The sequence below is a fragment of the Lissotriton vulgaris genome, unplaced genomic scaffold (assembly GCF_964263255.1).
Source record: "Lissotriton vulgaris unplaced genomic scaffold, aLisVul1.2 SCAFFOLD_372, whole genome shotgun sequence".
Classification (NCBI taxonomy): domain Eukaryota; kingdom Metazoa; phylum Chordata; class Amphibia; order Caudata; family Salamandridae; genus Lissotriton; species Lissotriton vulgaris.
This window is the reverse complement of record NW_028252847.1, coordinates 1,410,187-1,432,436: the sequence shown is the minus strand read 5'-3', so window position 1 is coordinate 1,432,436 and position 22,250 is coordinate 1,410,187. Positions and strand designations below refer to the sequence as shown.

At 41.3% G+C, this 22,250-nt stretch overlaps 1 protein-coding gene across 1 annotated transcript in view; it reads right to left on the bottom strand.

Annotated features, from left to right (window-relative positions):
• Positions 1-301: 301 nt before the first annotated feature.
• Positions 302-22,250, bottom strand: part of LOC147661248 (uncharacterized) — a 39,174-nt gene continuing 17,225 nt past the window's right edge. The window contains exons 2-4 of the mRNA XM_086951205.1: positions 6,645-8,363; positions 1,959-2,025; positions 302-1,417 (exon numbers count right to left, since the gene is read on the bottom strand). Of these exons, the coding sequence (XP_086807331.1) occupies positions 302-1,417; positions 1,959-2,025; positions 6,645-7,657 (2,196 nt within the window). The 5' untranslated portion in view covers positions 7,658-8,363. The remainder of the gene's footprint in view (positions 1,418-1,958; positions 2,026-6,644; positions 8,364-22,250) is intronic.

Genomic DNA, 22,250 nt, shown 5'->3' with positions numbered 1-22,250 from the left:
GAAGTAAATTGAGTTTGATCCTGGTACACACCTCAGTGGTGGTGTTTTTAAAGTCTCTTGGATGTCCATACATTGGTGGTGTTTGGATATGTATCATTAATACAGATTTATAAAGTATTGGGTTTCAAATTTATTATGCCACTAATGGCCGTACAAACCCCTTGCTCCAAAATATAAATTCTCCAGTTTAGAACTTGTTGCGTTTAACGTGAAAGTAAAGTGAGTTTCACCCTGGAGCAAACCCCTGTAGTATGTTAAGTTAAAGGATGGATGTACTGAAGCGCAGTCTTGTTGCTGTTCCTCACTGGCTGGGTGGTGATGGTTTTTCCCCTGTGTGTGTTCGCTGGTGGCTCCGGAGGGTTGATAACCGACAGAAGCTCTTCACACATTCAGTGCAATGGTACGGTTTTTCCCCTGTGTGTGTTCGCTGATGTCTCTGTAGGTTTGATAACTGACTAAAGCTCTTCATACATTCACTGCACTGGAATGGTTTTTCCCCAGTGTGTGTTCGAATATGTTTTTGTAGCTCTGATGACCCACTAAAGCTCTTTACACATTCACTGCACTTGAATGGTTTTTCCCCTGTGTGTGTTCGTTGATGACTCCTGAGAGTAGAGGAATGACTAAAACTACTTCCACATTCATTGCAATAGTATGGTTTTTCCCCAGTATGTGTTCGCTGATGTGACTGGAGATGTGATAACAGACTGAAGCTCTTCACACATTCACTGCAATTGTATGGCTTTTCCCCTGTGTGTGCTCGCTGATGAATCCTGAGTTTAGAGGAAACACTAAAACTACTTCCACATTCACTGCATTTGAATGGCTTTTCCCCTGTGTGTGTTCGCTGATGAATCTTGAGTGTAGAGGAAACACTAAAACCCCTTCCACATTCACTGCACTTGAATGGTTTTTCCCCTCTGTGTGTTTGTTTATGTACTTGGAGGTCTAATAACTGACTGAATTTCTTCACACATTCGGTACAATGGTGCGGTTTTTCCCCAGTGTGTGTTTGCTGATGTCTTTGGAGTTGTGATAACTGACTGAAGTTCTTAGCACATTCATTGCAATGGGATGATTTCTCCCCTGTGTGGGTTCGCTGATGATCTTTTAGGAGTGTTATCTGACTAAAGTTCTTCATGCATTCATTGCAATTGCACGTTGCTTCTCCTGTGTGTGTTTGCTTATGGTTCTTTAGTAACAATGACAAACTAAAGCTCTTGCTGCATGTGTATGATTTTTCTTTCTTGGTTGGTGTCTCTGGGTCCAGTTTATATTTGTCTGCATCCCATGACTGTGTTTCCTGAGGAGATAACATGGTTGATAAAGCACTTGTGTTATTCTCACATTCCCGATATGTGTGTGGTATTTTGGATGGTTGAGTCCAGATTTCACAATGAAATACAAGACTCACCAACTAGATATATTATTATTTTGGCAAGTAAAGCTTCTTTGGAGGTGGGTATGTCTTTAGATTGCATAATAGTTTTGTGTGTTTACGGGGAAAGATTCGTCTTCCTTCTATTCGATTCAAATTGGGACAGTCTGTTGTAGATCAAAGACCCTCTCTTTCCATTACCCTTCAGTTGTCTGCCATTGTATTTTTCTCGTGCTCATGTGGTTTGGACAGACAGAGTTTACAATACACCTAGCGTGCTGAATGGTGGTCTGCCATCATTACAGGAAGCAGAGCAATGCTGTATCCACCTCATACCAAACGCATGATCAAAGCTGGTGGTGGAGGCCTGTTTATACAGGAGGTGGTTTGTCAGTGTTGTTGCCTTAATTTTCTAGAGGTCATTCTTTATCCTGTTGCGTGGATGTGCACAGCTCAGACTCTTAGATCCACTGAATTGCTCTGGGACTGCTTCTTCCTGGATCTAACAGGTTATGTTCAGGGTCCTCAGTCTCGGACTGTGCAGATCTTTTCCAGAATATTGGTGCTCATTTTTTCTAACAGCTTTTTTCAGATTTGCACGATTACTGTCATTATTCACAATCATTTGTGCTTTGAAGTCTGGTTTCCTATTGGATGTAAAGAGATTTAAAATCACTAAATGGAAATGTAAGAGAATGTGAATACATAATATTTAACTATTTGTAAAAGACATCTCTTCTTTACCATGTATGAATGTTACCAAGAGATATTTCACCATACAGATATTTAACTAAATCTTCCATTGAACAGGCCACTCTTACATACTTCAGAAAAGGAGGTGATTTTTCAGTGTTCACAGAGTAACTTAGTACAGAAACTCGCTAGAGGTACAGCTTTACGAAGATGCACATGGCCAAGATTTTATTTAAACAAGAAGGGATTGTGGAAAAAGAGATGGATCAGGATGTGCTGCTGTCACTTCAGTTTCAGGAAGTGTATAACGACGGTAACCCTTTCAAGAACCATATCACAAAGAAAACTCTTCAGGAAGTATATAATAAAGGTAACGCTCCAGGAAGTATATAAGAAATGTAGCTCCATTCACACTCTTCTTGACAGTACTTTCCTGTTCACACTGGAGCAGCTGAAGTTCCAACTCCTGTCTTTACTTTTCTGTTTGTTAAGTTATCTTTGCCACTTTCCTGGGGTTGGCTCAAGCATTTGTGCGAAGATTGCAGCATTGATTATAGACATTCCATCACAGCCAGTAATATACCTGCGATATCTCTGCTGCCAATACGGGTCTGCTTTTTGTCTTTTCTTCCTTACAAGGGTATCTGACTTAATGTCTTCCGTGTGGTGCCAGCATGCTACTCTGTGGGGGGATGGGTCATTGGCAGAGTGGGAAAAGATGTCCGTTGCTTGAGGGGGAGTGCAGCATTTACACCTTTGGGCATTTCTTACATTCAGCTTCACCTTACTCCCTGGTAATCACCTTCCATACACCTTTATGTCTGCATACTCCCTTAACAGGGTTCATTGACAGTTAAAGCAGGGAAGTGACTGGATGCACACAGCAGACATCAGGTGAAAGTCTGATAGTCGAAAGGCCATGTTTGGCAGTTCAAGGATCACAAGTGTCATTAAAGAACCTCGCTGGGGGCATATACATGGAGGAAGGGCACAGGTCACTACTTATGAGGTACCAACAGAGGAGGCAAACATGTAAGTAAATGCTCCATTTTGGGTCTGTTTCAGGCCTTTACTGGGCTGGGTATTGGTGTGCACTGTATCTTATTACCGAGGCTCATAAGGGCACTTGCTGCAAGGGTGTTACCAACTTGACCCTTTACCTGGACACATATGCACCTATAAGTCACTCCTATGGCAGGCCTTAACAAACCTGGAGGCAGAGTGCTTGGTTTTTTGTGAGATGGTGCTCTAGCATGAGCTGACCCTGTCTGCAGCTTTTGGAACCATGTCCTTATAGCTGTTCTAGGATATTGCCATACCATATACTCTTAAGTGCATTATGAACCTCGCGGTTCAATGCTAACTATGGTTTGGCTTTATCAAAACTTGTCGTGTAAGGTGTCATACGCTTTGGAATACTACCCCATCGCCAGTCCTGGTGACAGGGGTAGCATTCCACCCTTCTAGAGGGAGAAGACATGTTACTTTCCTTAAACGCGGTTAAATCTACCCAGAGCCTAAGCATCACAAAATGGATGCTGCTACCACAGACACAAGTCTGGCCTCCTGCTGCTGACCAAAACTCCGGCAGGGGAGGCCTGGACAAAAGGTTTCCTGTCACAGGGAGGTGCTAGCACCTCCCAGACAGGAGATAGTGGATTGGGGCAGGGAGGGCTGAATGAAACTAGACACTGACTAGTATGTAAGCTGTACTTGCGCTTGGAGCGTGATCATTAGACGGCAGGCAAACAAATGGTAAATGCGATTAAACACACAAGGACAACAAACGAGGGGGGAGATCGCCTAAAGAAGAATCCGAAGAAACGGGCAAGGCAAGTGGCAACTTTAACAGTAAAATAACAGTGAAATATCTACAAAAAAATGTCTAACAGTGAAATATCGATAAAAAACGGCGAATACTTATGCGGCTGAAAGAAAAAACCATTAGGAAAAGGGTGTACACATACAAGCAGTGTAATAATCAATATGCATAAACATAAACCAACCTAGGTCTAAAAGTAGTCCAAAGGGAAGGAAGGAAAGGGGGATTTCCATAAACTGGAAATCAGTATGGAGGCAAATGAGAAAGAGGAGGCAGGGAACAATAGCCAAAACCACAAAATATCACTAAAAAATGCCAAATAATAACATTAAAGATAAGGTAACAAGGAAAGGCAACTTATCTGCTCAGAGACGCATTTAAAAGAGGCAGTCTCTTGTTGGCTCATGCCCTTTATTTGTTATGAATGTTCTTTATGGAACCTTTTAATTATGATGAATGCAGCTGCTTAGGGACGCATTAAAAGGTTTATGCATAATGTAGCCTCCGTTCATGTAATGAAATCTGGTCACCCTATGTCAGCACAAGGGTTGATTGCCACAAAAGTTGTCCATAGGCGACTAAGGGCTGAGAATTTGTACCACCTGAGAGGAGCATTTTCAGTATTTGAATAAGTGACACATCCTAATTGGTTTAGTCACATCAAGAACCAGCAGCAAGGTCTGAAGCAAGTGCAGATTTAACCTTTCTGTTTCAGAACTCGGGGAATCGATGGCAGATGAGAAGCAGAGTCGTACAGTGAAAAGTTGTAAAGTAACTGCAACAGAAGTTTTTAAAGAGAAATTATTAAATCACAAAATATTAATTTAAAATGTTCATTTATTTGTAAGAGCTCATTACAATCACTTAGCTCTGAAAGAGACCAAAGATCTTCTGAGACAACACCATGCACCACAAAAAATAACAATATTAAGTGGTAAGAAAGCAAAGCCCACATCGAGTAAACACTTGTGTTCCCAAGAGGAGCGAAAACAAACCCTCTCACCTTCATTATGTAGAAGAAGGCACCACCGGATTCCATGACAGGTCTCGGCCTACTGTCGAAGTGTTCGGTTTTGGTTTCTGTCTGTCTAATGGAGAAATGGCAATCTCTGCCTATCAGACTCGGGGGAAAGTGGTGAACCATTTTAGGGGGGGAGTGAAGTGGGAGAAGAATGTGGCAAGACTTCTATGGCCGTCTCGGTTTGTTTTAACCTGAGCGTGGTCCGCTCGAAGCAGCCCCAAGCCCTTCAGGAACACAATGAAAAGACTGCCAGTCTCAAACAGAAAAAATCTATGAAAAATGACCTAGACTCCCTTGTTGAAAGCTCTCAGTGTATCAAGTACATTATTTATTGGTTTTACAAAAAGCAAACGCTCCCTTTAGAAGCAATTCCAAAAAGTCTGTTGGGCAACCGTGTGAAAAATGGCAACAACTCAGCAAACTTTAGGTGCTTTTAGCGGAGCTCCTGTTGCTTCTCTGAAGACACAGGGAAAGCCAGGTTGGTGGAGATCGCTAAATATGGTGGACGGTAGTCCAACGGGGTAGTGGAAGTTGTTACACCTGTTCCTCTGGTAGACCGCGGACCACCTGTCAAACTATAAATGAGCGGGACAGTCTTCAAATTTAACTCAAAATAGAAACATTACTAAAGAAAGATGGGCTGGATTCAGGGCACTCTATCAAAAATGGCTTTAATACCAGCCAAACCAACGGCCCACCCACCAGCCCTGTTAAGAGTTGGACAGATTGTCAGCCTTTCATCGGAAATCCCATTAGGTCTGTCAATGGAAAACTTCTTCCGAAAAAGAAAGGGCTCTTGATGAAAACCCATCAGACATTATTAGATAACGCAGCGCTATATAAGAACCTAAAAAAATAAGACAATTTTTGTATTTGACAAATTCATGTTTAAATCCCTGTTGTATTGTATGGATTATTAACAAGAGGACTGCCAAGATACAGACATATTTTAGCTTTCCTAATTAAATCAGGTACTGATTGGGTAAAACGACTGAATAAGTTGCCAAAACAGGAGTGAATCTCAGATCTCAGTATTACTGGTAGCACTTCTCTCTTCATTAACAAAGAAGGAGAGGTAGAACCATCTCAAGCAAAGAACCGCTTCTCACTAAGAGAAGGCACACTGGGGAGAATAGTCCCCTCTGATACAACCTGCGCCAGACTCCCAGCTGAAAGCAGTCATGCTGTCGAGATTTGACCCCTCTATTGCCAAATAAACTAGGCTTCTTGCTGACATCACAAATTATCTTTATAGTTTAAGGAATAAATCACATTTAAGATCGCTTTAAATGCACTCAGCAGTCAAATACCATGAATTAAAAAAAAAGTGTTGTTTTATTACGTATCTAAAAATAAAATCATTGTGTACATTTCATAGCATCATGATTGTTCTTGCTGTATCATAATTTAGTTCATGTTAACTTTGAAGTAAATTGAGTTTGATCCTGGTACACACCTCAGTGGGGGTGTTTTTAAAGTCTCTTGGATGTCCATACATTGGTGGTGTTTGGATATGTATCATTAATACAGATTTATAAAGTATTGGGTTTCAAATTTATTATGCCACTAATGGCCGTACAAACCCCTTGCTCCAAAATATAAATTCTCCAGTTTAGAACTTGTTGCGTTTAACGTGAAAGTAAAGTGAGTTTCACCCTGGAGCAAACCCCTGTTGTGTGTTATGTATAAGGATGGATGTGCTGAAGAGCAGTCTTGTTGCTGTTCCTCACTGGCTGGGTGGTGATGGTTTTTCCCCTGTGTGTGTTCGCTGGTGGCTCCGGAGGGTTGATAACCGACAGAAGCTCTTCACACATTCAGTGCAATGGTACGGTTTTTCCCCTGTGTGTGTTCGCTGATGTCTCTGTAGGTTTGATAACTGACTAAAGCTCTTCATACATTCACTGCACTGGAATGGTTTTTCCCCAGTGTGTGTTCGAATATGTTTTTGTAGCTCTGATGACCCACTAAAGCTCTTTACACATTCACTGCACTTGAATGGTTTTTCCCCTGTGTGTGTTCGTTGATGACTCCTGAGAGTAGAGGAATGACTAAAACTACTTCCACATTCATTGCAATAGTATGGTTTTTCCCCAGTATGTGTTCGCTGATGTGACTGGAGATGTGATAACAGACTGAAGCTCTTCACACATTCACTGCAATTGTATGGCTTTTCCCCTGTGTGTGCTCGCTGATGAATCTTGAGTTTAGAGGAAACACTAAAACTACTTCCACATTCACTGCATTTGAATGGCTTTTCCCCTGTGTGTGTTCGCTGATGAATCTTGAGTGTAGAGGAAACACTAAAACCCCTTCCACATTCACTGCACTTGAATGGTTTTTCCCCTCTGTGTGTTTGTTTATGTACTTGGAGGTCTAATAACTGACTGAATTTCTTCACACATTCGGTACAATGGTGCGGTTTTTCCCCAGTGTGTGTTTGCTGATGTCTTTGAAGTTGTGATAACTGACTGAAGTTCTTAGCACATTCATTGCAATGGGATGATTTCTCCCCTGTGTGGGTTCGCTGATGATCTTTTAGGAGTGTTATCTGACTAAAGTTCTTCATGCATTCATTGCAATCGCACGTTGCTTCTCCTGTGTGTGTTTGCTTATGGTTCTTTAGTAACAATGACAAACTAAAGCTCTTGCTGCATGTGTATGATTTTTCTTTCTTGGTTGGTGTCTCTGGGTCCAGTTTATATTTGTCTGCATCCCATGACTGTGTTTCCTGAGGAGATAACATGGTTGATAAAGCACTTGTGTTATTCTCACATTCCCGATATGTGCGTGGTATTTTGGATGGTTGAGTCCAGATTTCACAATGAAATACAAGACTCACCAACTAGATATATTATTATTTTGGCAAGTAAAGCTTCTTTGGAGGTGGGTATGTCTTTAGATTGCATAATAGTTTTGTGTGTTTACGGGGAAAGATTCGTCTTCCTTCTATTCGATTCAAATTGGGACAGTCTGTTGTAGATCAAAGACCCTCTCTTTCCATTACCCTTCAGTTGTCTGCCATTGTATTTTTCTCGTGCTCATGTGGTTTGGACAGACAGAGTTTACAATACACCTAGCGTGCTGAATGGTGGTCTGCCATCATTACAGGAAGCAGAGCAATGCTGTATCCACCTCATACCAAACGCATGATCAAAGCTGGTGGTGGAGGCCTGTTTATACAGGAGGCGGTTTGTCAGTGTTGTTGCCTTAATTTTCTAGAGGTCATTCTTTATCCTGTTGCGTGGATGTGCACAGCTCAGACTCTTAGATCCACTGAATTGCTCTGGACTGCTTCTTCCTGGATCTAACAGGTTATGTTCAGGGTCCTCAGTCTCGGACTGTGCAGATCTTTTCCAGAATATTGGAGCTCATTTTTTCTAACAGCTTTTTTCAGATTTGCACGATTACTGTCATTATTCACGATCATTTGTGCATTGAAGTCTGGTTTCCTATTGGATGTAAAGAGATTTAAAATCACTAAATGCAAATGTAAGAGAATGTGAACACATAATATTTAACTAGTTGTAAAAGACATCTCTTCTTTACCATGTATGAATGTTACCAAGAGATATTTCACCATACAGATATTTAACTAAATCTTCCATTGAACAGGCCACTCTTACATACTTCAGAAAAGGTGGTGATTTTTCAGTGTTCACAGAGTAACTTAGTACAGAAAGAGTACACATGGAGTGCCCACTCGCTAGAGGTACAGCTTTACGAAGATGCACATGGCCAAGATTTTATTTAAACAAGAAGGGATTGTGGAAAAAGAGATGGATCAGGATGTGCTGCTGTCACTTCAGTTTCAGGAAGTGTATAACAACAGTAACCCTTTTGAGAACTAAATGACAAAGAAAACTCTTCAGGAAGTATATAATAAAGGTAACGCTCCAGGAAGTATATAAGAAATGTAGCTCATTCACACTCTTCTTGACAATACTTTCCTGTTCACACTGGAGCAGCTGAAGTTCCAACTCCTGTCTTTACTTTTCTGTTTGTTAAGTTATCTTTGCCACTTTCCTCGGGTTGGTTCAAGCATTTGTGCGAAGATTGCAGCATTGATTATAGACATTCCATCACAGCCAGTAATATACCTGCGATATCTCTGCTGCCAATACGGGTCCGCTTTTTGTCTTTTCTTCCTTACAAGGGTATCTGACTTAATATCTTCCGTGTGGTGCCAGCATGCTACTCTGTGGGGGGATGGGCCTGACAGTTAAAGCAGGGAAGTGACTGGATGCACACAGCAGACATCAGGTAAAAGTCTGATAGTCGAGAGGCCATGTTTGGCAGTACAAGGATCACAAGTGTCATTAAAGAACCTCGCCTGGGGCATACACATGGAGGAAGGGCACAGGTCGCTACTTATGAGGTACCAACAGAGGAGGCAAACATGTAGGTACATGCTCCATCTTGAGTCTGTTTCAGGCCTTTACTGGGCTGGGTATTGGTGTGCACTGTATCTTATTACTGTGGCTCATAAGGGCACTTGCTGCAAGGGTGTTACCAATTTGACCCTTTACAAGAGTGTACCAGATCCTTAGAAAGCACAACACCTGGAAGCTGCCTGTCTTGAGGAAGAGGTGAGGGTCCAGGTGTCAGGCAATATCAGCAAAGGACATAAAACGATTCTAAAAATCACCCTGCTTCTCAGGCTTACCCACAACAGATCCATGGTGCACTTGCTATCAGTCCAGACTTTCAAACTCAGATTCCCTTTTCAGTGCCTCTGGGACTACAGCTGCTTCTAGGCCCCCTTCCTGTCATTGTGAATTTCTCTGATACAACATTGGTTGCAGACTTGAAGATTGATTTGCAGTTTAGCAGAATGGTTATTGCATCACAAATGTGACAGATATCCCAGTCCACCTTACTACAATTGTCACAGGATATAATGCACTTCTAATATGGTGGACGTGATACCTGTCACGCATGTGATGGAGTAACCTGTCTGCCAAAATCTAAATGAGACCCTTGGTGTACATTGTGTCCAATGTCTTCTAAGTGTGACCGCAAGCACAGACCACCACCTGACTCCCCTCCCCGCATCAGCTAGTCATTGGTAGCACAATTTAGATGCCAATACCTTAGAGCAGAACCAAACTAAGTGCAGAATTCAGCTCTGAGGCCGTATGTAATGAAATGTATCTACAATTCTCTGAACTGACCAAAACGTGTAGACTCCTCTCTAAACAAGTTGCCCAATGGGAGGTGATGCGCACCTCCATGGGCCTAACCTACACCATACCGCAGTCCATCAACCAAGCCCTAATCCGCAACATTCATCGCCAGTGGAGAAAAGGCAAGTTTGAAAGGCCCCTCAAAGTTGTCTTTTCAACTCCCGCAGCTGTCAAGGTCAAAGGGAAAGTCATAGTACCACTTGTCAGATATTCTCTACCATCAAAGGAGTCACCAGAACAGACTCTTTCCAATATGAACTATGAACACTTTGGGGCCAGAAGCACCCGTAGGGCTTCCCCCCGGACTTTGCGAACTTTGCAGATAGGAGCGCCCATAGATCTCCCCACCCCATATTTGACATCAAATCTATGTCACCTTACAGGAACAGGTCAAGTTTCCGCAAAGGACACCAGGTTAAGTGGTCCAGAGTGTGTCTCAGGATCTAACCCATTCAACCTACAACTTCACTACACACAATGATACATATTTCTCTATCACACAATACCTGGTATCAACACTTGATCTAAGTAGGAAGCAAGGCATCTACCCAACTCCTGCTCTGTTTGCTAATTGATACCCCATGCAAAAGGTTCATCATTGTGCCTCATACACTTATACCGATGACGAATAAAAGCCAAACTCCAGCCTAACACCACAGCACCACAGAAAGTCACAGTGAACCTAACCAAGTACAATATCATACCCGAAGTCCTTTACATCCTGACACAGCAGGATGAGAACCAGTCCCAGTTAAACAAACTAAAAAAAGGAGCAGAATTGGTATTGGAACACAGGGCCTAAACAGAGCCCCCCACAAGGGCTTCTTGGAGCTCACCAAGACATCCGCCCAGTGCATTAACGTGTCAGCAGTGGCACCAACCTGTTGACCAAGGCAAGCCCTTAGTATAACTGGAGCAGTATTTATGAACAACAAGTAGTACCCCAATGTTCAGTTAACCTGCAGAGCCATCAATTTGGGGAACAAAAGTGGGTGCGGGTTGAATGAAACTCTACTGACCCAATGCCAAGATACTTGGAACTCAGAGGCAGGAAGGTATACATGATTAGAGGGTAATGGGAAGCTCATGATGGTCAGGAGACTACCAGTGTATTCCTTGTGTTTTCGGGGGAAGGGGATGATACCCATACGGGTAAACAGCAATATGCCAGAGTACAACCTGTAATAAGGACATGTAGTGGGGTACCTCTGCCTTGATGGACTACTACTGGCCATGCGGCAACCACAACCCCACCCTGTTCATCCCAGGCTGGTGTGGGACCTGGTCACTGGTCACCCTCTACATGCCTACATAAGTCTTTCTGCACTTCATCACCTCATCAGCAAAGGCACCACGCTTCTACACAAATATGCAAAACAAGGTCAGCTGAGTCCTTTGGTTAGGACAGATTCAAGGAACATTGCTACAGAGTTCTGGCTCTTCACCAATCCACAAATAGTTATAGGTTCAATCCCCTTTTCACCGGCAAACCAAGACCAACACTCGGTGGCTGCAGATCATCTGGTGGGACCTGCTGAAAATGATGAACACCACTGAAAATGGCCAAAACGCAAAGATAAAATGTGTGCCTTCTGCCTCATTGGGATGTAGAACCAGTATGTGTTGGACTTAATACCACAACGGAAGGGGGTGTATGCGCCAAGATAGGTACAGTATGCTGTACCTTCATCCCCATGAAAGACCTTGACAATTGCACACTGTCAATCGCCTTCCAAACACTGTACAACCTACAGCAGGTCATTATTAAGAAAGGAGGTGCCCCAAACATGGAATGGTTTACAGGTTTGTTTACCTGGGTAGCAAGGGGGATCGCAGGCCTACGTAAGGCCTCATTACCATTGGTTGTAATCTTGCTCTTGATGTGACGCACCCTGCAACATATATGGGCCTGCGTGAAGAAGGCTACCCTGAGGGGGAATACACCGGATTAGGACACCCAATGAAAGGGAAACACGCACACCACAAACTAGAAACAGGAACCGCTTATGCACAATACACAGACACAAACAGCCAGGGTAGTAGTTGATAACTCAATTAGGGGGGTGGGGGATATTAGATTCAGGTTTCATTTATAGAAAGGACCCGGTCTTGTCCAGCACACCACAGAACAACTGTTGCCTGAGCTACCTAAATTCACCATATAATACTTGTTACGGTTCCAGAGTGACCCTTTATCAGATCAATATAACACAGCTGTCCTCTGTTCATCCCGAGCACTTCATGTGATGGAGACACCAGATATGGAACAAGTCTCAACACACCTGGAAGACTGCAGCAGTAAATCACATATGGCCCCAGGATGTAATACCTAAAGAAACAAGTCAGATGCACACACTCAAATCCAACAAAATACACATCAGAGAGCCTGCATTCTGGCCAAGGACGATAGCAGAGCAGCCGGTACGCTGCATTCATCACATAAATCCCAAACAATGCCCAACAAAGCGTTACCCTAGATAACACACCCAGCCACCTGGACCACCTCAGAATGTGACTTCCAGTTAGTATTTATGGTCCCTCCTATCAGAGTTCGATAAATTATCTAATCACAATATTTATGACCATCTGGACTAGTACTTCCTGCCTAAAGTGGGACACGTTTCACTTTATTGCACCCGCTGTACAGTATAAAGCATGCCATGTACCTAATGCAAAGTAAATTTCAGCACGCAGCGGTAAGAGATGTGGCTGCTATTCCTGGCCATTATTGTTTAATTAAACATAACCTGTCCCTGATTGCTAAGCTTTGCTGTTTCCACATTATCCGTAGTTAAGGAACATCTATTTTTCCTTTCTGATGACATGGATTTACAAGATTTCTTGTTGGGTCCTAGGTCACCACATACTAAAATATTCCGATACGCCACTTCCAATGAACTGTGGAAGCCGCTGAACGCTTAAGACAAATTGACAGGATTCATTTGTAAAATGCATTGGCTGATGTGGACAATGGCATGACTGCATTTTCCACTCACATTTATTCTTTGAAAAATATTGTATCATATGCATTTGATGTTATACTCAATGACATGTCTCTCTTACAGCATGGGTAAAGTCAACTGAGAACGATTATGTAATTGAGTGGAAATTGTAGGTTTTAAAATCAAACAGTGTGCCTTGGAAATATCTAAACGCAACATAATTGTTTTTGCCTTATAGTTTAACATGCAGACAAATACTGAAGTCAAAAAAAGATGTACGATAACCTGTTCCACACGGGTTACCTTTGTGATACATCACAGTCAGGTAAGCAGGATAGGGTATCCCAAGGTATATGGCAAAGTGTACTTCCACTAAGCTCTCAAAAGTATAGGTACTGTTAGGTAGGAGTAGAATAATATATCCATATAACAACATAGTAATTTTATAATGGTTGAACCTATTGCACAGATTCAGCTGGTAAAGAAGAGCTGTGTGTTAGGACGACAGGACGTCAGAGTGTAGGGACTGAGCCTCTCTACAATGTCAGTACTTGTCGGCCCAATCCTGGCAGCACACAGTGCCTCACCTGAACGCCTAATCTTCCCAGAGTAACAGGTGATTTCGGCAACCTCAAACACGACCCTCTATCCCCAAGGGCACTGTGGAAATGGATCCTCCCCTTTTGTTACTCACTCACTCACTCATGCATGCCCATAGTGAACATTAGAAAAACACAAAGAAAGTTTACTATACATTTATTAAAACTATTGTAGTCTTTTAGGAAGCAAATGTGCTGCGATCAATAGGCAGATGCAACTAAACAAAGTAATTATAATAAGTACCAGACTGTATAGGACAAATATCCCAACCATGGCAAATTATATATCTGTCTAGTTCTACCCTTATTTTGTGAGCACAGGGATATATGTGCGATCTCTGGGATTGGTCTAAGACCCCAGACCTGGCGTTTGTAGTTAGGTGGTCCGCATCATGAGTGTAAACGTAGTTTAGGCAGGGTTGCATGTCAGACACTGCTATCGTTCCAGAACAGTCCCCTCTGCCGAAATTCTCCTCTCTGCCTCCGTGGGGACTGAACACCATTTATAGGATAAAACTATTGTGCAGGAGATGCAGTTGTGTGACCGTGTTATGTCTAAATAATAGGTGCTATTACTAAATGAGCAGAGAAAACAGTACACCATCTTTTTATGTATTCTAGATGACTTTGCAGAAAATATGTAGACGAAACCCTACGAAGAGTCCCTGAATAACAAACAAGATTTACAGCATATTCCCAAAATAATATCGCAAACCCAAATGTGCTATATATGGCTATGGAGAGCAAGCAGGGGCAGCCTAAAAATGACTAAAACGCAAAACTAAGGGAGTGCCAAAGTGGGTCCAAAAAGGAAAACACCTCAAACTCTTTTACACCATTCTTGTAATGCTGGTTACACTGCTTTGTTTTTTTTACTAATAATTGCAGCACACTCTTTTTATCCAATATTACAATTGTTTCAATAAATGTTTGAAAAGCCAATTCGTATCTTTCTTGTTTTTACCTTGGGCATGCAAAAGTAAACAACAAAAGGGTAGATCTGTTTTTACGTAAACGAGTGGTCATGTTTGTGGTTGCTGATAACATGATATCATATGATAGGAGACATATTGCGTGCAGCTACTCCAGGGAGTGTCCCGGTGCAGTACAATCTGAAGGCCAGAGAGAAAACAAACTCAGTTTACCAAGAAGAACCAGGTTTTTAGCTTCTTTTTAACCAGCACCATAGAGTTGCATTTCACTCTCTCCCTAATGGGCATCCATTGGAGATCCCAAAGATGCAGCCTAATGCGCGACCGTCTTGGGAGATTGAGCAGGAGTCAAACTGCTGCATTCGTAATCACCTGAAGTTTGTCCTGAAGATATTCCGGAAGGTCTACATTAAGGGCATTGCCGTAGTCAATACAGGATGTGATCAAAGCCTGAACGACTGATTTCTTGGAATGGAACGATAAGAGAGGCCGAAATGTCTTCGTAGATCTCATGATTCCAAAGCAGGTTCCAACCAACCTGTTAATTTGGGGACCAAATGACAGCGTATTATAAAAAAAAAATCCCCAATCTTGTACCGTACTCTTGGGGATCCAGTGGAGGTGCATCGTCTCATTACAATTCAATTTCACTTTTGCTAGTGAATTAAAGACTGCGGTAAGACAGGTTTTAACATGAAATCTCTCCAAATCTGTTCCCTTAATCCAGGAGAAGAGCAACTGTGTGTCATCTGCGTGGGAGATCACTTTTGCTCCTAATTTTACTGCTAGCTGGATCAGCGGGTGAGATAAATATTAAAAAGGGTGGGGCTCAACGCGAATCCCTGAGGGACTGCTGTATCCACCTTTTGAGGACTAGCAGAGCAGGGGAGAATTCAGATTGTATTGTTTCTGTTTTCTAAGAAGGATTTTTACCAGCTCCAGGAACCCTATCACTCCTATCTCCTGAAGACGATGTAAGAGAACTGCATTCAGGACTGTGTCAAAAGTGGCCCACAGATCCAAAAATATGAGTGCAGCTATACTTCTGGTGTCCAGGGTACCCCTAATAAAAATAGATACCTCTGTGCTGTACTGGGCCCTGAAGCTTGATTGACTCGGGGGGAGAAGCCCATTAATCTCCACATATTTCTACAGTTGTCCATTTACCTGTTTCTGTAGTATCTTGGAAAAAGCGGCCAGCAGGGAAATGGGCCTGTAAATAGATGGGGGTGACAGGATCTGCTATTGTTTTTTTAAAGGGGTATAATCATTGCCTGTGCCCAGACTCTGGGAACCGTGGCTGTTCCTAGAGATGAATTAAGAATTTTTTTGACCAATGGATTAATGATGTCAGCCCCTGCAGCTGGCAGTTTAAGGGGGCATTGGTCAATCGGGGAGCCTTTTAAGTTTTAAGAGCCGTAAGAGATCCCTTCAAAGAGATTGCTTTGAAGGAGCTCAGTTTTAGGTTTTGGGTTGCTTACAGATAACTTTATATTTGGAGTTACTACATCAGTAGACAGTATTCTGTCTACTGCTAGGCTTGCCTGAATACTTTGGATGTGAAAAAAACCTGCAAGTTCTTCACACCGGTAAACAGTCAAAATATCGAGTAGGAAATATCGACCTACCATAATATCGAGTCTGAAATATCGAAGGTGCATAATATCGAAGGCAAGAATATCGTAGGACAGAATATCGACCCAAGGTAAGTAATATCGAAATACTTAATATCGATGTAAGTAATATCGAAGTAAGTAATATCGATAGCATATATATCGATGTTACTAATTTCGATGACACTAATATCGATATTTGTATTATTGTATAGTTTTTTATTATGTATGTGTTATATGTTTAATGTAAGTATTTAAAATAATTACTATTATATATGTATAAATTTTATATAATAATAAATAAATTTATAAGTAAATTTTATGTTTTTGTACCGGAGCGGTTTGTGGGTTTATAGGGGAATAGGGTGGGAAGTAATTTAATTATGGTAAATTGATTAGTAATTAGTAGGATTTATTAATAAATTATAATTAATTGGTAATTATGTGAAAATAATAGGAAAATAATTTTAATTAATTTATTAATTGATATATATATGTTCTGTAGCGGGTTGTGGGTTTATAGGGGAATAGGGTGGGAAGTAATTTAATTATGGTAAGTTGATTAATAATTAGTAGGATTAATTAATTAATTATAATTAATTGCTAATTAATATTGATTAAGTGGGAAAAAAATTAATTGATTAATTGATATATATTTTCTGTAGCGGGATGTGGGTTTATAGGGGAATGGGGTGGGGAGTAAGTTAATAATAATTAATTAATTAATATATGTTTTTATAAATTTATATTTAATTTATTGGGAAATAATTAATATTAATTAGTTAATTAATTATTATTATTTTGTACATATTTAACATTATTAATTAATTGGTAATCAAATAATATTAATTAGTTACATTAATTAGAGTAATTTATTGATATATAATTTTTAATTACTGTTAATTAATTAATTGGGGGAAAATAATATTAATTATTAAATTATATTAATTATAGCTAATGTGGTAATATATTTACTTTATTTCTTATTGTTCATTAATAATTAATTGCTAATTGAATAATATTAATTAAGTTTGGGTAAAGGAGTATTTTTAGTGTTTAGGGTCAGTTTTGAGTTTTTGGGTAAAGGGGTATTTTTAGGGTTCAGGGTCAGTTTTCAGTTTTTGGGTAAAGGGGTATTTTTTGGGTTCAGGGTCAGTTTTCAGTTCTTGGGTAAAGGGGTATTTATTGGGTTCAGGGTCAGTTTTCAGTTTTTGGGTAAAGGGGTATTTTTAGGGTTCAGGGTCAGTTTTCAGTTCTTGGGTAAAGGGGTATTTTTTGGGTTCAGGGTCAGTTTTCAGTTTTTGGGTAAAGGGGTATTTTTTGGGTTCAGGGTCAGTTTTCAGTTCTTGGGTAAAGGGGTATTTTTTGGGTTCAGGGTCAGTTTTCAGTTCTTGGGTAAAGGGGTATTTTTAGTGTTCAGGGTCAGTTTTCAGTTTTTGGGTAAAGGGGTATTTTTTGCGTTCTGGGTCAGTTTTCAGTTCTTGGGTAAAGGGGTATTTTTTGGGTTCAGGGTCAGTTTTCAGTTTTTGGGTAAAGGGGTATTTTTTGGGTTCAGGGTCAGTTTTCAGTTTTTGGGTAAAGGGGTATTTTTTGGGTTCAGGGTCAGTTTTCAGTTCTTGGGTAAAGGGGTATTTTTTGGGTTCAGGGTCAGTTTTCAGTTTTTGGGTAAAGGGGTATTTTTTGGGTTCAGGGTCAGTTTTCAGTTCTTGGGTAAAGGGGTATTTTTTGGGTTCAGGGTCAGTTTTCAGTTCTTGGGTAAAGGGGTATTTTTAGTGTTCAGGGTCAGTTTTCAGTTTTTGGGTAAAGGGGTATTTTTAGGGTTCAGGGTCAGTTTTCAGTTTTTGGGTAAAGGGGTATTTTTTGGGTTCGGGGTCAGTTTTCAGTTTTTGGGTAAAGGGGTATTTGTTGGGTTCAGGGTCAGTTTTCAGTTATTGGGTAAAGGGGTATTTTTAGGGTTCAGGGTCAGTTTTCAGTTTTTGGGTAAAGGGGTATTTTTTGGGTTCAGGGTCAGTTTTCAGTTCTTGGGTAAAGGGGTATTTTTTGGGTTCAGGGTCAGTTTTCAGTTTTTGGGTAAAGGGGTATTTTTGGGTTCAGGGTCAGTTTTCAGTTTTTGGGTAAAGGGGTATTTGTTGGGTTCAGGGTCAGTTTTCAGTTCTTGGGTAAAGGGGTATTTTTTGGGTTCAGGGTCAGTTTTCAGTTTTTGGGTAAAGGGGTATTTTTTGGGTTCAGGGTCAGTTTTCAGTTCTTAGGTAAAGGGGTATTTTTAGGTTTCAGGGTCAGTTTCAGTTCTTGGGTAAAGGGGTGTTTTTTGAGTTCAGGGTCAGTTTTCCCTACTGTTGCACTCTCTGGAGTAGGAATAGAAATTTTTACCCTTACGCTATCCAACGTTTTATTTAATTAATTGTTAAAATATCAAAAATTTATTTTATTTTTTATATTGTTTACATTTTATTTATGTTACTCTTTTATGTTTGTAAATGTGTTAGTAAATTAGAATATATTTCATTAATTTATAAATTCGAAAAATAATTATTAATACTTATTGTTCAGTGTATATATATTACATATTTACTGTATATATTTAATTAATGTATTCTTAATATATATGTATTATTTATTACTTTTAAATATTATTAGATACTTTTAAATATGTTTATTTTATTTTTTAGTTTTATAGACTTAATTTTACATTTATATATTAAAAAAAAAACGATATTTTTAACATCGATATTTTTTACATCGATATATTTTTTTCGATATTTTTGTACTTACCATGTTGTAGATAGGATGTCGATATTTTTGCCCTCGATATTGTTGACTCGATATTCTTGTAGGTCGATATTTCTGTAGTCGAAATTCTGTCAGTGATTCCTTCACACCAATTACCCGAGGCCTCTTTGGAGTGAGTGCGGGCAGATGGGGTCATAAAACTCTTAACCATTTGGTATCCTAGTAAGTTTACGGGTCCAGGTGGGGCACTGTGGGTTAGTTAGGAACCGGGCCGAAATTTCCGGATCATATGTGTGAACTGAATTTCTATATTCTAATGGTTATGTTGTCCAGAATACATAGTTCTACTTAATTAGTAGAAACCGTATAACATTCCCAGGGGAAGGATGCAGGAAAAGAAGGAATTGGATTTCAAGTCAGAACAAAATAGAAAAGAACATTCTTTCAAGCTCAAAAAGGTAACTTGCTACAGGGGTCACACTGAGGGGGCATTCAATAAAGGACTGTTAGATGACAGACGTCTTTCAGCAGCACCCAGTAAAGTGAGTTGTTGACTTGGTTAATGGGCCCCTGTTGGGCTCAATCTGGCAGAAATCACCATTTTAGAAGGAGACACAGATGTTCCTAGGGTCATCCATCCAAATATCATGGGGTCTGTGTTATTAGTTATCAAACTTTATACTTGATTTTGGCTGTAAGCCATTAAAGCACATGGAATAAAACATATGTAAAACATTTGCCATTTACAGTATAAATGTGTAAAGTTCTTTGCAGGAATATAACCAATGACCAACCTATGAATCTTTGCTAAGAAGCGGGCTCCTACAGTGTAAGGATTTATTGCAGTTTGTCTGGGAGTGCCTGGTACCTCCCTAGGCTTGAATTAATTGTTGACATAATTGCAAATCCAGCTATCCTGAAGCTAAGCAAGCGTGGCTACCTGGGCAATAAAATAGTTTAATCACCTGCTAAGAGGTTCAACAAGTATTAGCCTTCCTATTCTACAACGATCGTACAGCTGCCATCGTCCTGTTCGCCACTATTCATGTTTCTTTTGTGGGATACTCAACTCATACCTTATTCTCCACACATTCATCAGAAAATGAGAGAGAGCAAAGAGTGACAACCTGCATGTGTCGTATCTCAGAAACCTGAGTGCTTCCTTGTGTTCCCTTAGTCCCAATTTCTGATAGAGAGGAATAATACAACGCCTCCTTTGGGACAAGTAGATTGGGAAACGGAAGATAATGTGCTCAATGGTTTCTTTTTGATCCCCACTGGCCGGGCAAAGCAACTCCTTTGCACATGGTAAACACTCCCACTTTGCAGTAAAGGCCCGGACAGGTATAGTTCTATACCAAGTAGAGATGCCTGGTTGGAGGAGGCTCTATTTCGTCTAGTCACAATATACAGAAAATGCTGGAGATGCAGAAATGTCATCATGTTTCTTCAATTTCTTCAATGGCTTACAGGCAAAAAACTGATCCACTTTAAAATTCTCTGTCTTACTCATCAGGTCTTTTACAGAGTGCAAAGGCAGCCCAACCTTGTTAGCTAACGTGTTGGTGCCCCACACCTGTATGTGAGCCTGTAATCCAGCGCCCGGGTTCATATTCTTTCCTTCCAGAGGGCTGGATGTGAGCTCGGGACCTTGATTGAACTTAGGCAGCACATACAAATTGAACTATTTTTGGCCCCTCAACTCATTCCTTCTCATTGTCAAGTCATAATTGTTTCAGGAGAGCTGTGTCAATGTTTTTTCTGCTACCATGCAGCCCTGATGGCTTGTGCTTTGTCTGTCTGTTTCACATCTATCAGTCTGTTCTTGGTTCCCTAGTGCCATGACACCCGTGGTCACAGAACGACCAGTATCAGGTACGGGGAGCCAAAGCAATAGAAATAGTCAGGTTGTCAGGCACATCAGGGTCACAGGACAACCATTATGTAACAGCACACAGCCAGCCAGCCAGACACACACCCACACCCACACACAAACACACCTGCCCTCCCCATCCTCAGCCAGCAGTATTCCCCTAAGGGGTGCAAGTGAACATAGTGGTACCCTGACAAATAATCTGCTGTCATCACAGCCAGTCCCATCATAGCATTGTTAGAAGGGGAACTATCCCCCCTCAATGTGACTGGGGAACACTTTGGCCATTTATAGTTTCTTGGTAAAGTGTTTGGGATCACAGGAGCCTGGATGTGTTTTCCACGTAGCATTCCAGACATCAAGTAATTAACCAGAGAGGATAGAACGGTTGCTGTCTGAAGAAGGACCGAACCCCGTGTAGGGAAAACCGCTAAACACTTCCTGGCCCCTCTCTTTGAGTTTCAAGCTCACCCTCCTGGATCACAGGTGATCCACCACCTCTGGACAGGCGACCACTGCTGGAAGAACGTCTCAGAGAACAACTGGGCTTCTGCCCTCTCCATACGCCTCTCAAAGCACACCAGCAACTTACTGGAAGACATCAAAAACTTCAATGAATGGATCACTACCTGCACCAATAACCTGGCCCCCTCGAGCACAGAAAAGAAAATCAAGATCAGAAAAGCAACCAAGCTGGTACACAGAAAAACTCAGGATGGCGATGCAGCACTGTAAGCACCTGGGAAGCAAGTGGAGAATGATCCAAGACACCGCAGACAGTGACGTCTTCAAATTGCTTCCACCATCGTGTCTGAAATGCCAAGTGAACAACGCACACCAACCGCATTAAAGCCAGCAACAACACCACCAATAAATCTTCTCCATAATCAGAGAATTCACAGTGCTGCAGCCAACACCAGCAACATCTCCCCTTACAAAACTTACTGCAACAATCTTCTGATCACAGCAACCTCGCAGCCAGCCTTCCAATCTCAGTTGAAGAATGGACCTTGACCATGTAGAACGCCATCACCACAAATGAGACTGCGGCAACCATGATGACCCTCAGCTCTGGTGCCGCATTAGACCCATGCCCCCACCACACGTTCAGCCACCATCAGTGAAGTCCTCACTCCCATCCTGAAAGACTCCATCAATGCGGCTCTCTTCCCAGAAACCTGGAAGCAGACAGCTGTCACAGGCATGCAGAGGAAACCCTCTGTGGACCTCACCAAACTCTCCAACCACTGACTAATCACCCTCCAATCATACATGGCCAAAGTCCTAGAGAAAACCATCAAGAAGTGTCTGACCAGCAACCTCGTCTACCACCAGCTCCTCAAGGCCACCCAGAGTATGGAAACAGAGCTCATTGAACCTATCTACATCATTCACATGATCCTAGACAGAGGAGAGAGTACGGCTGTCATCCTATTGTACCCCTTGGCAGCATTTCACATGGTA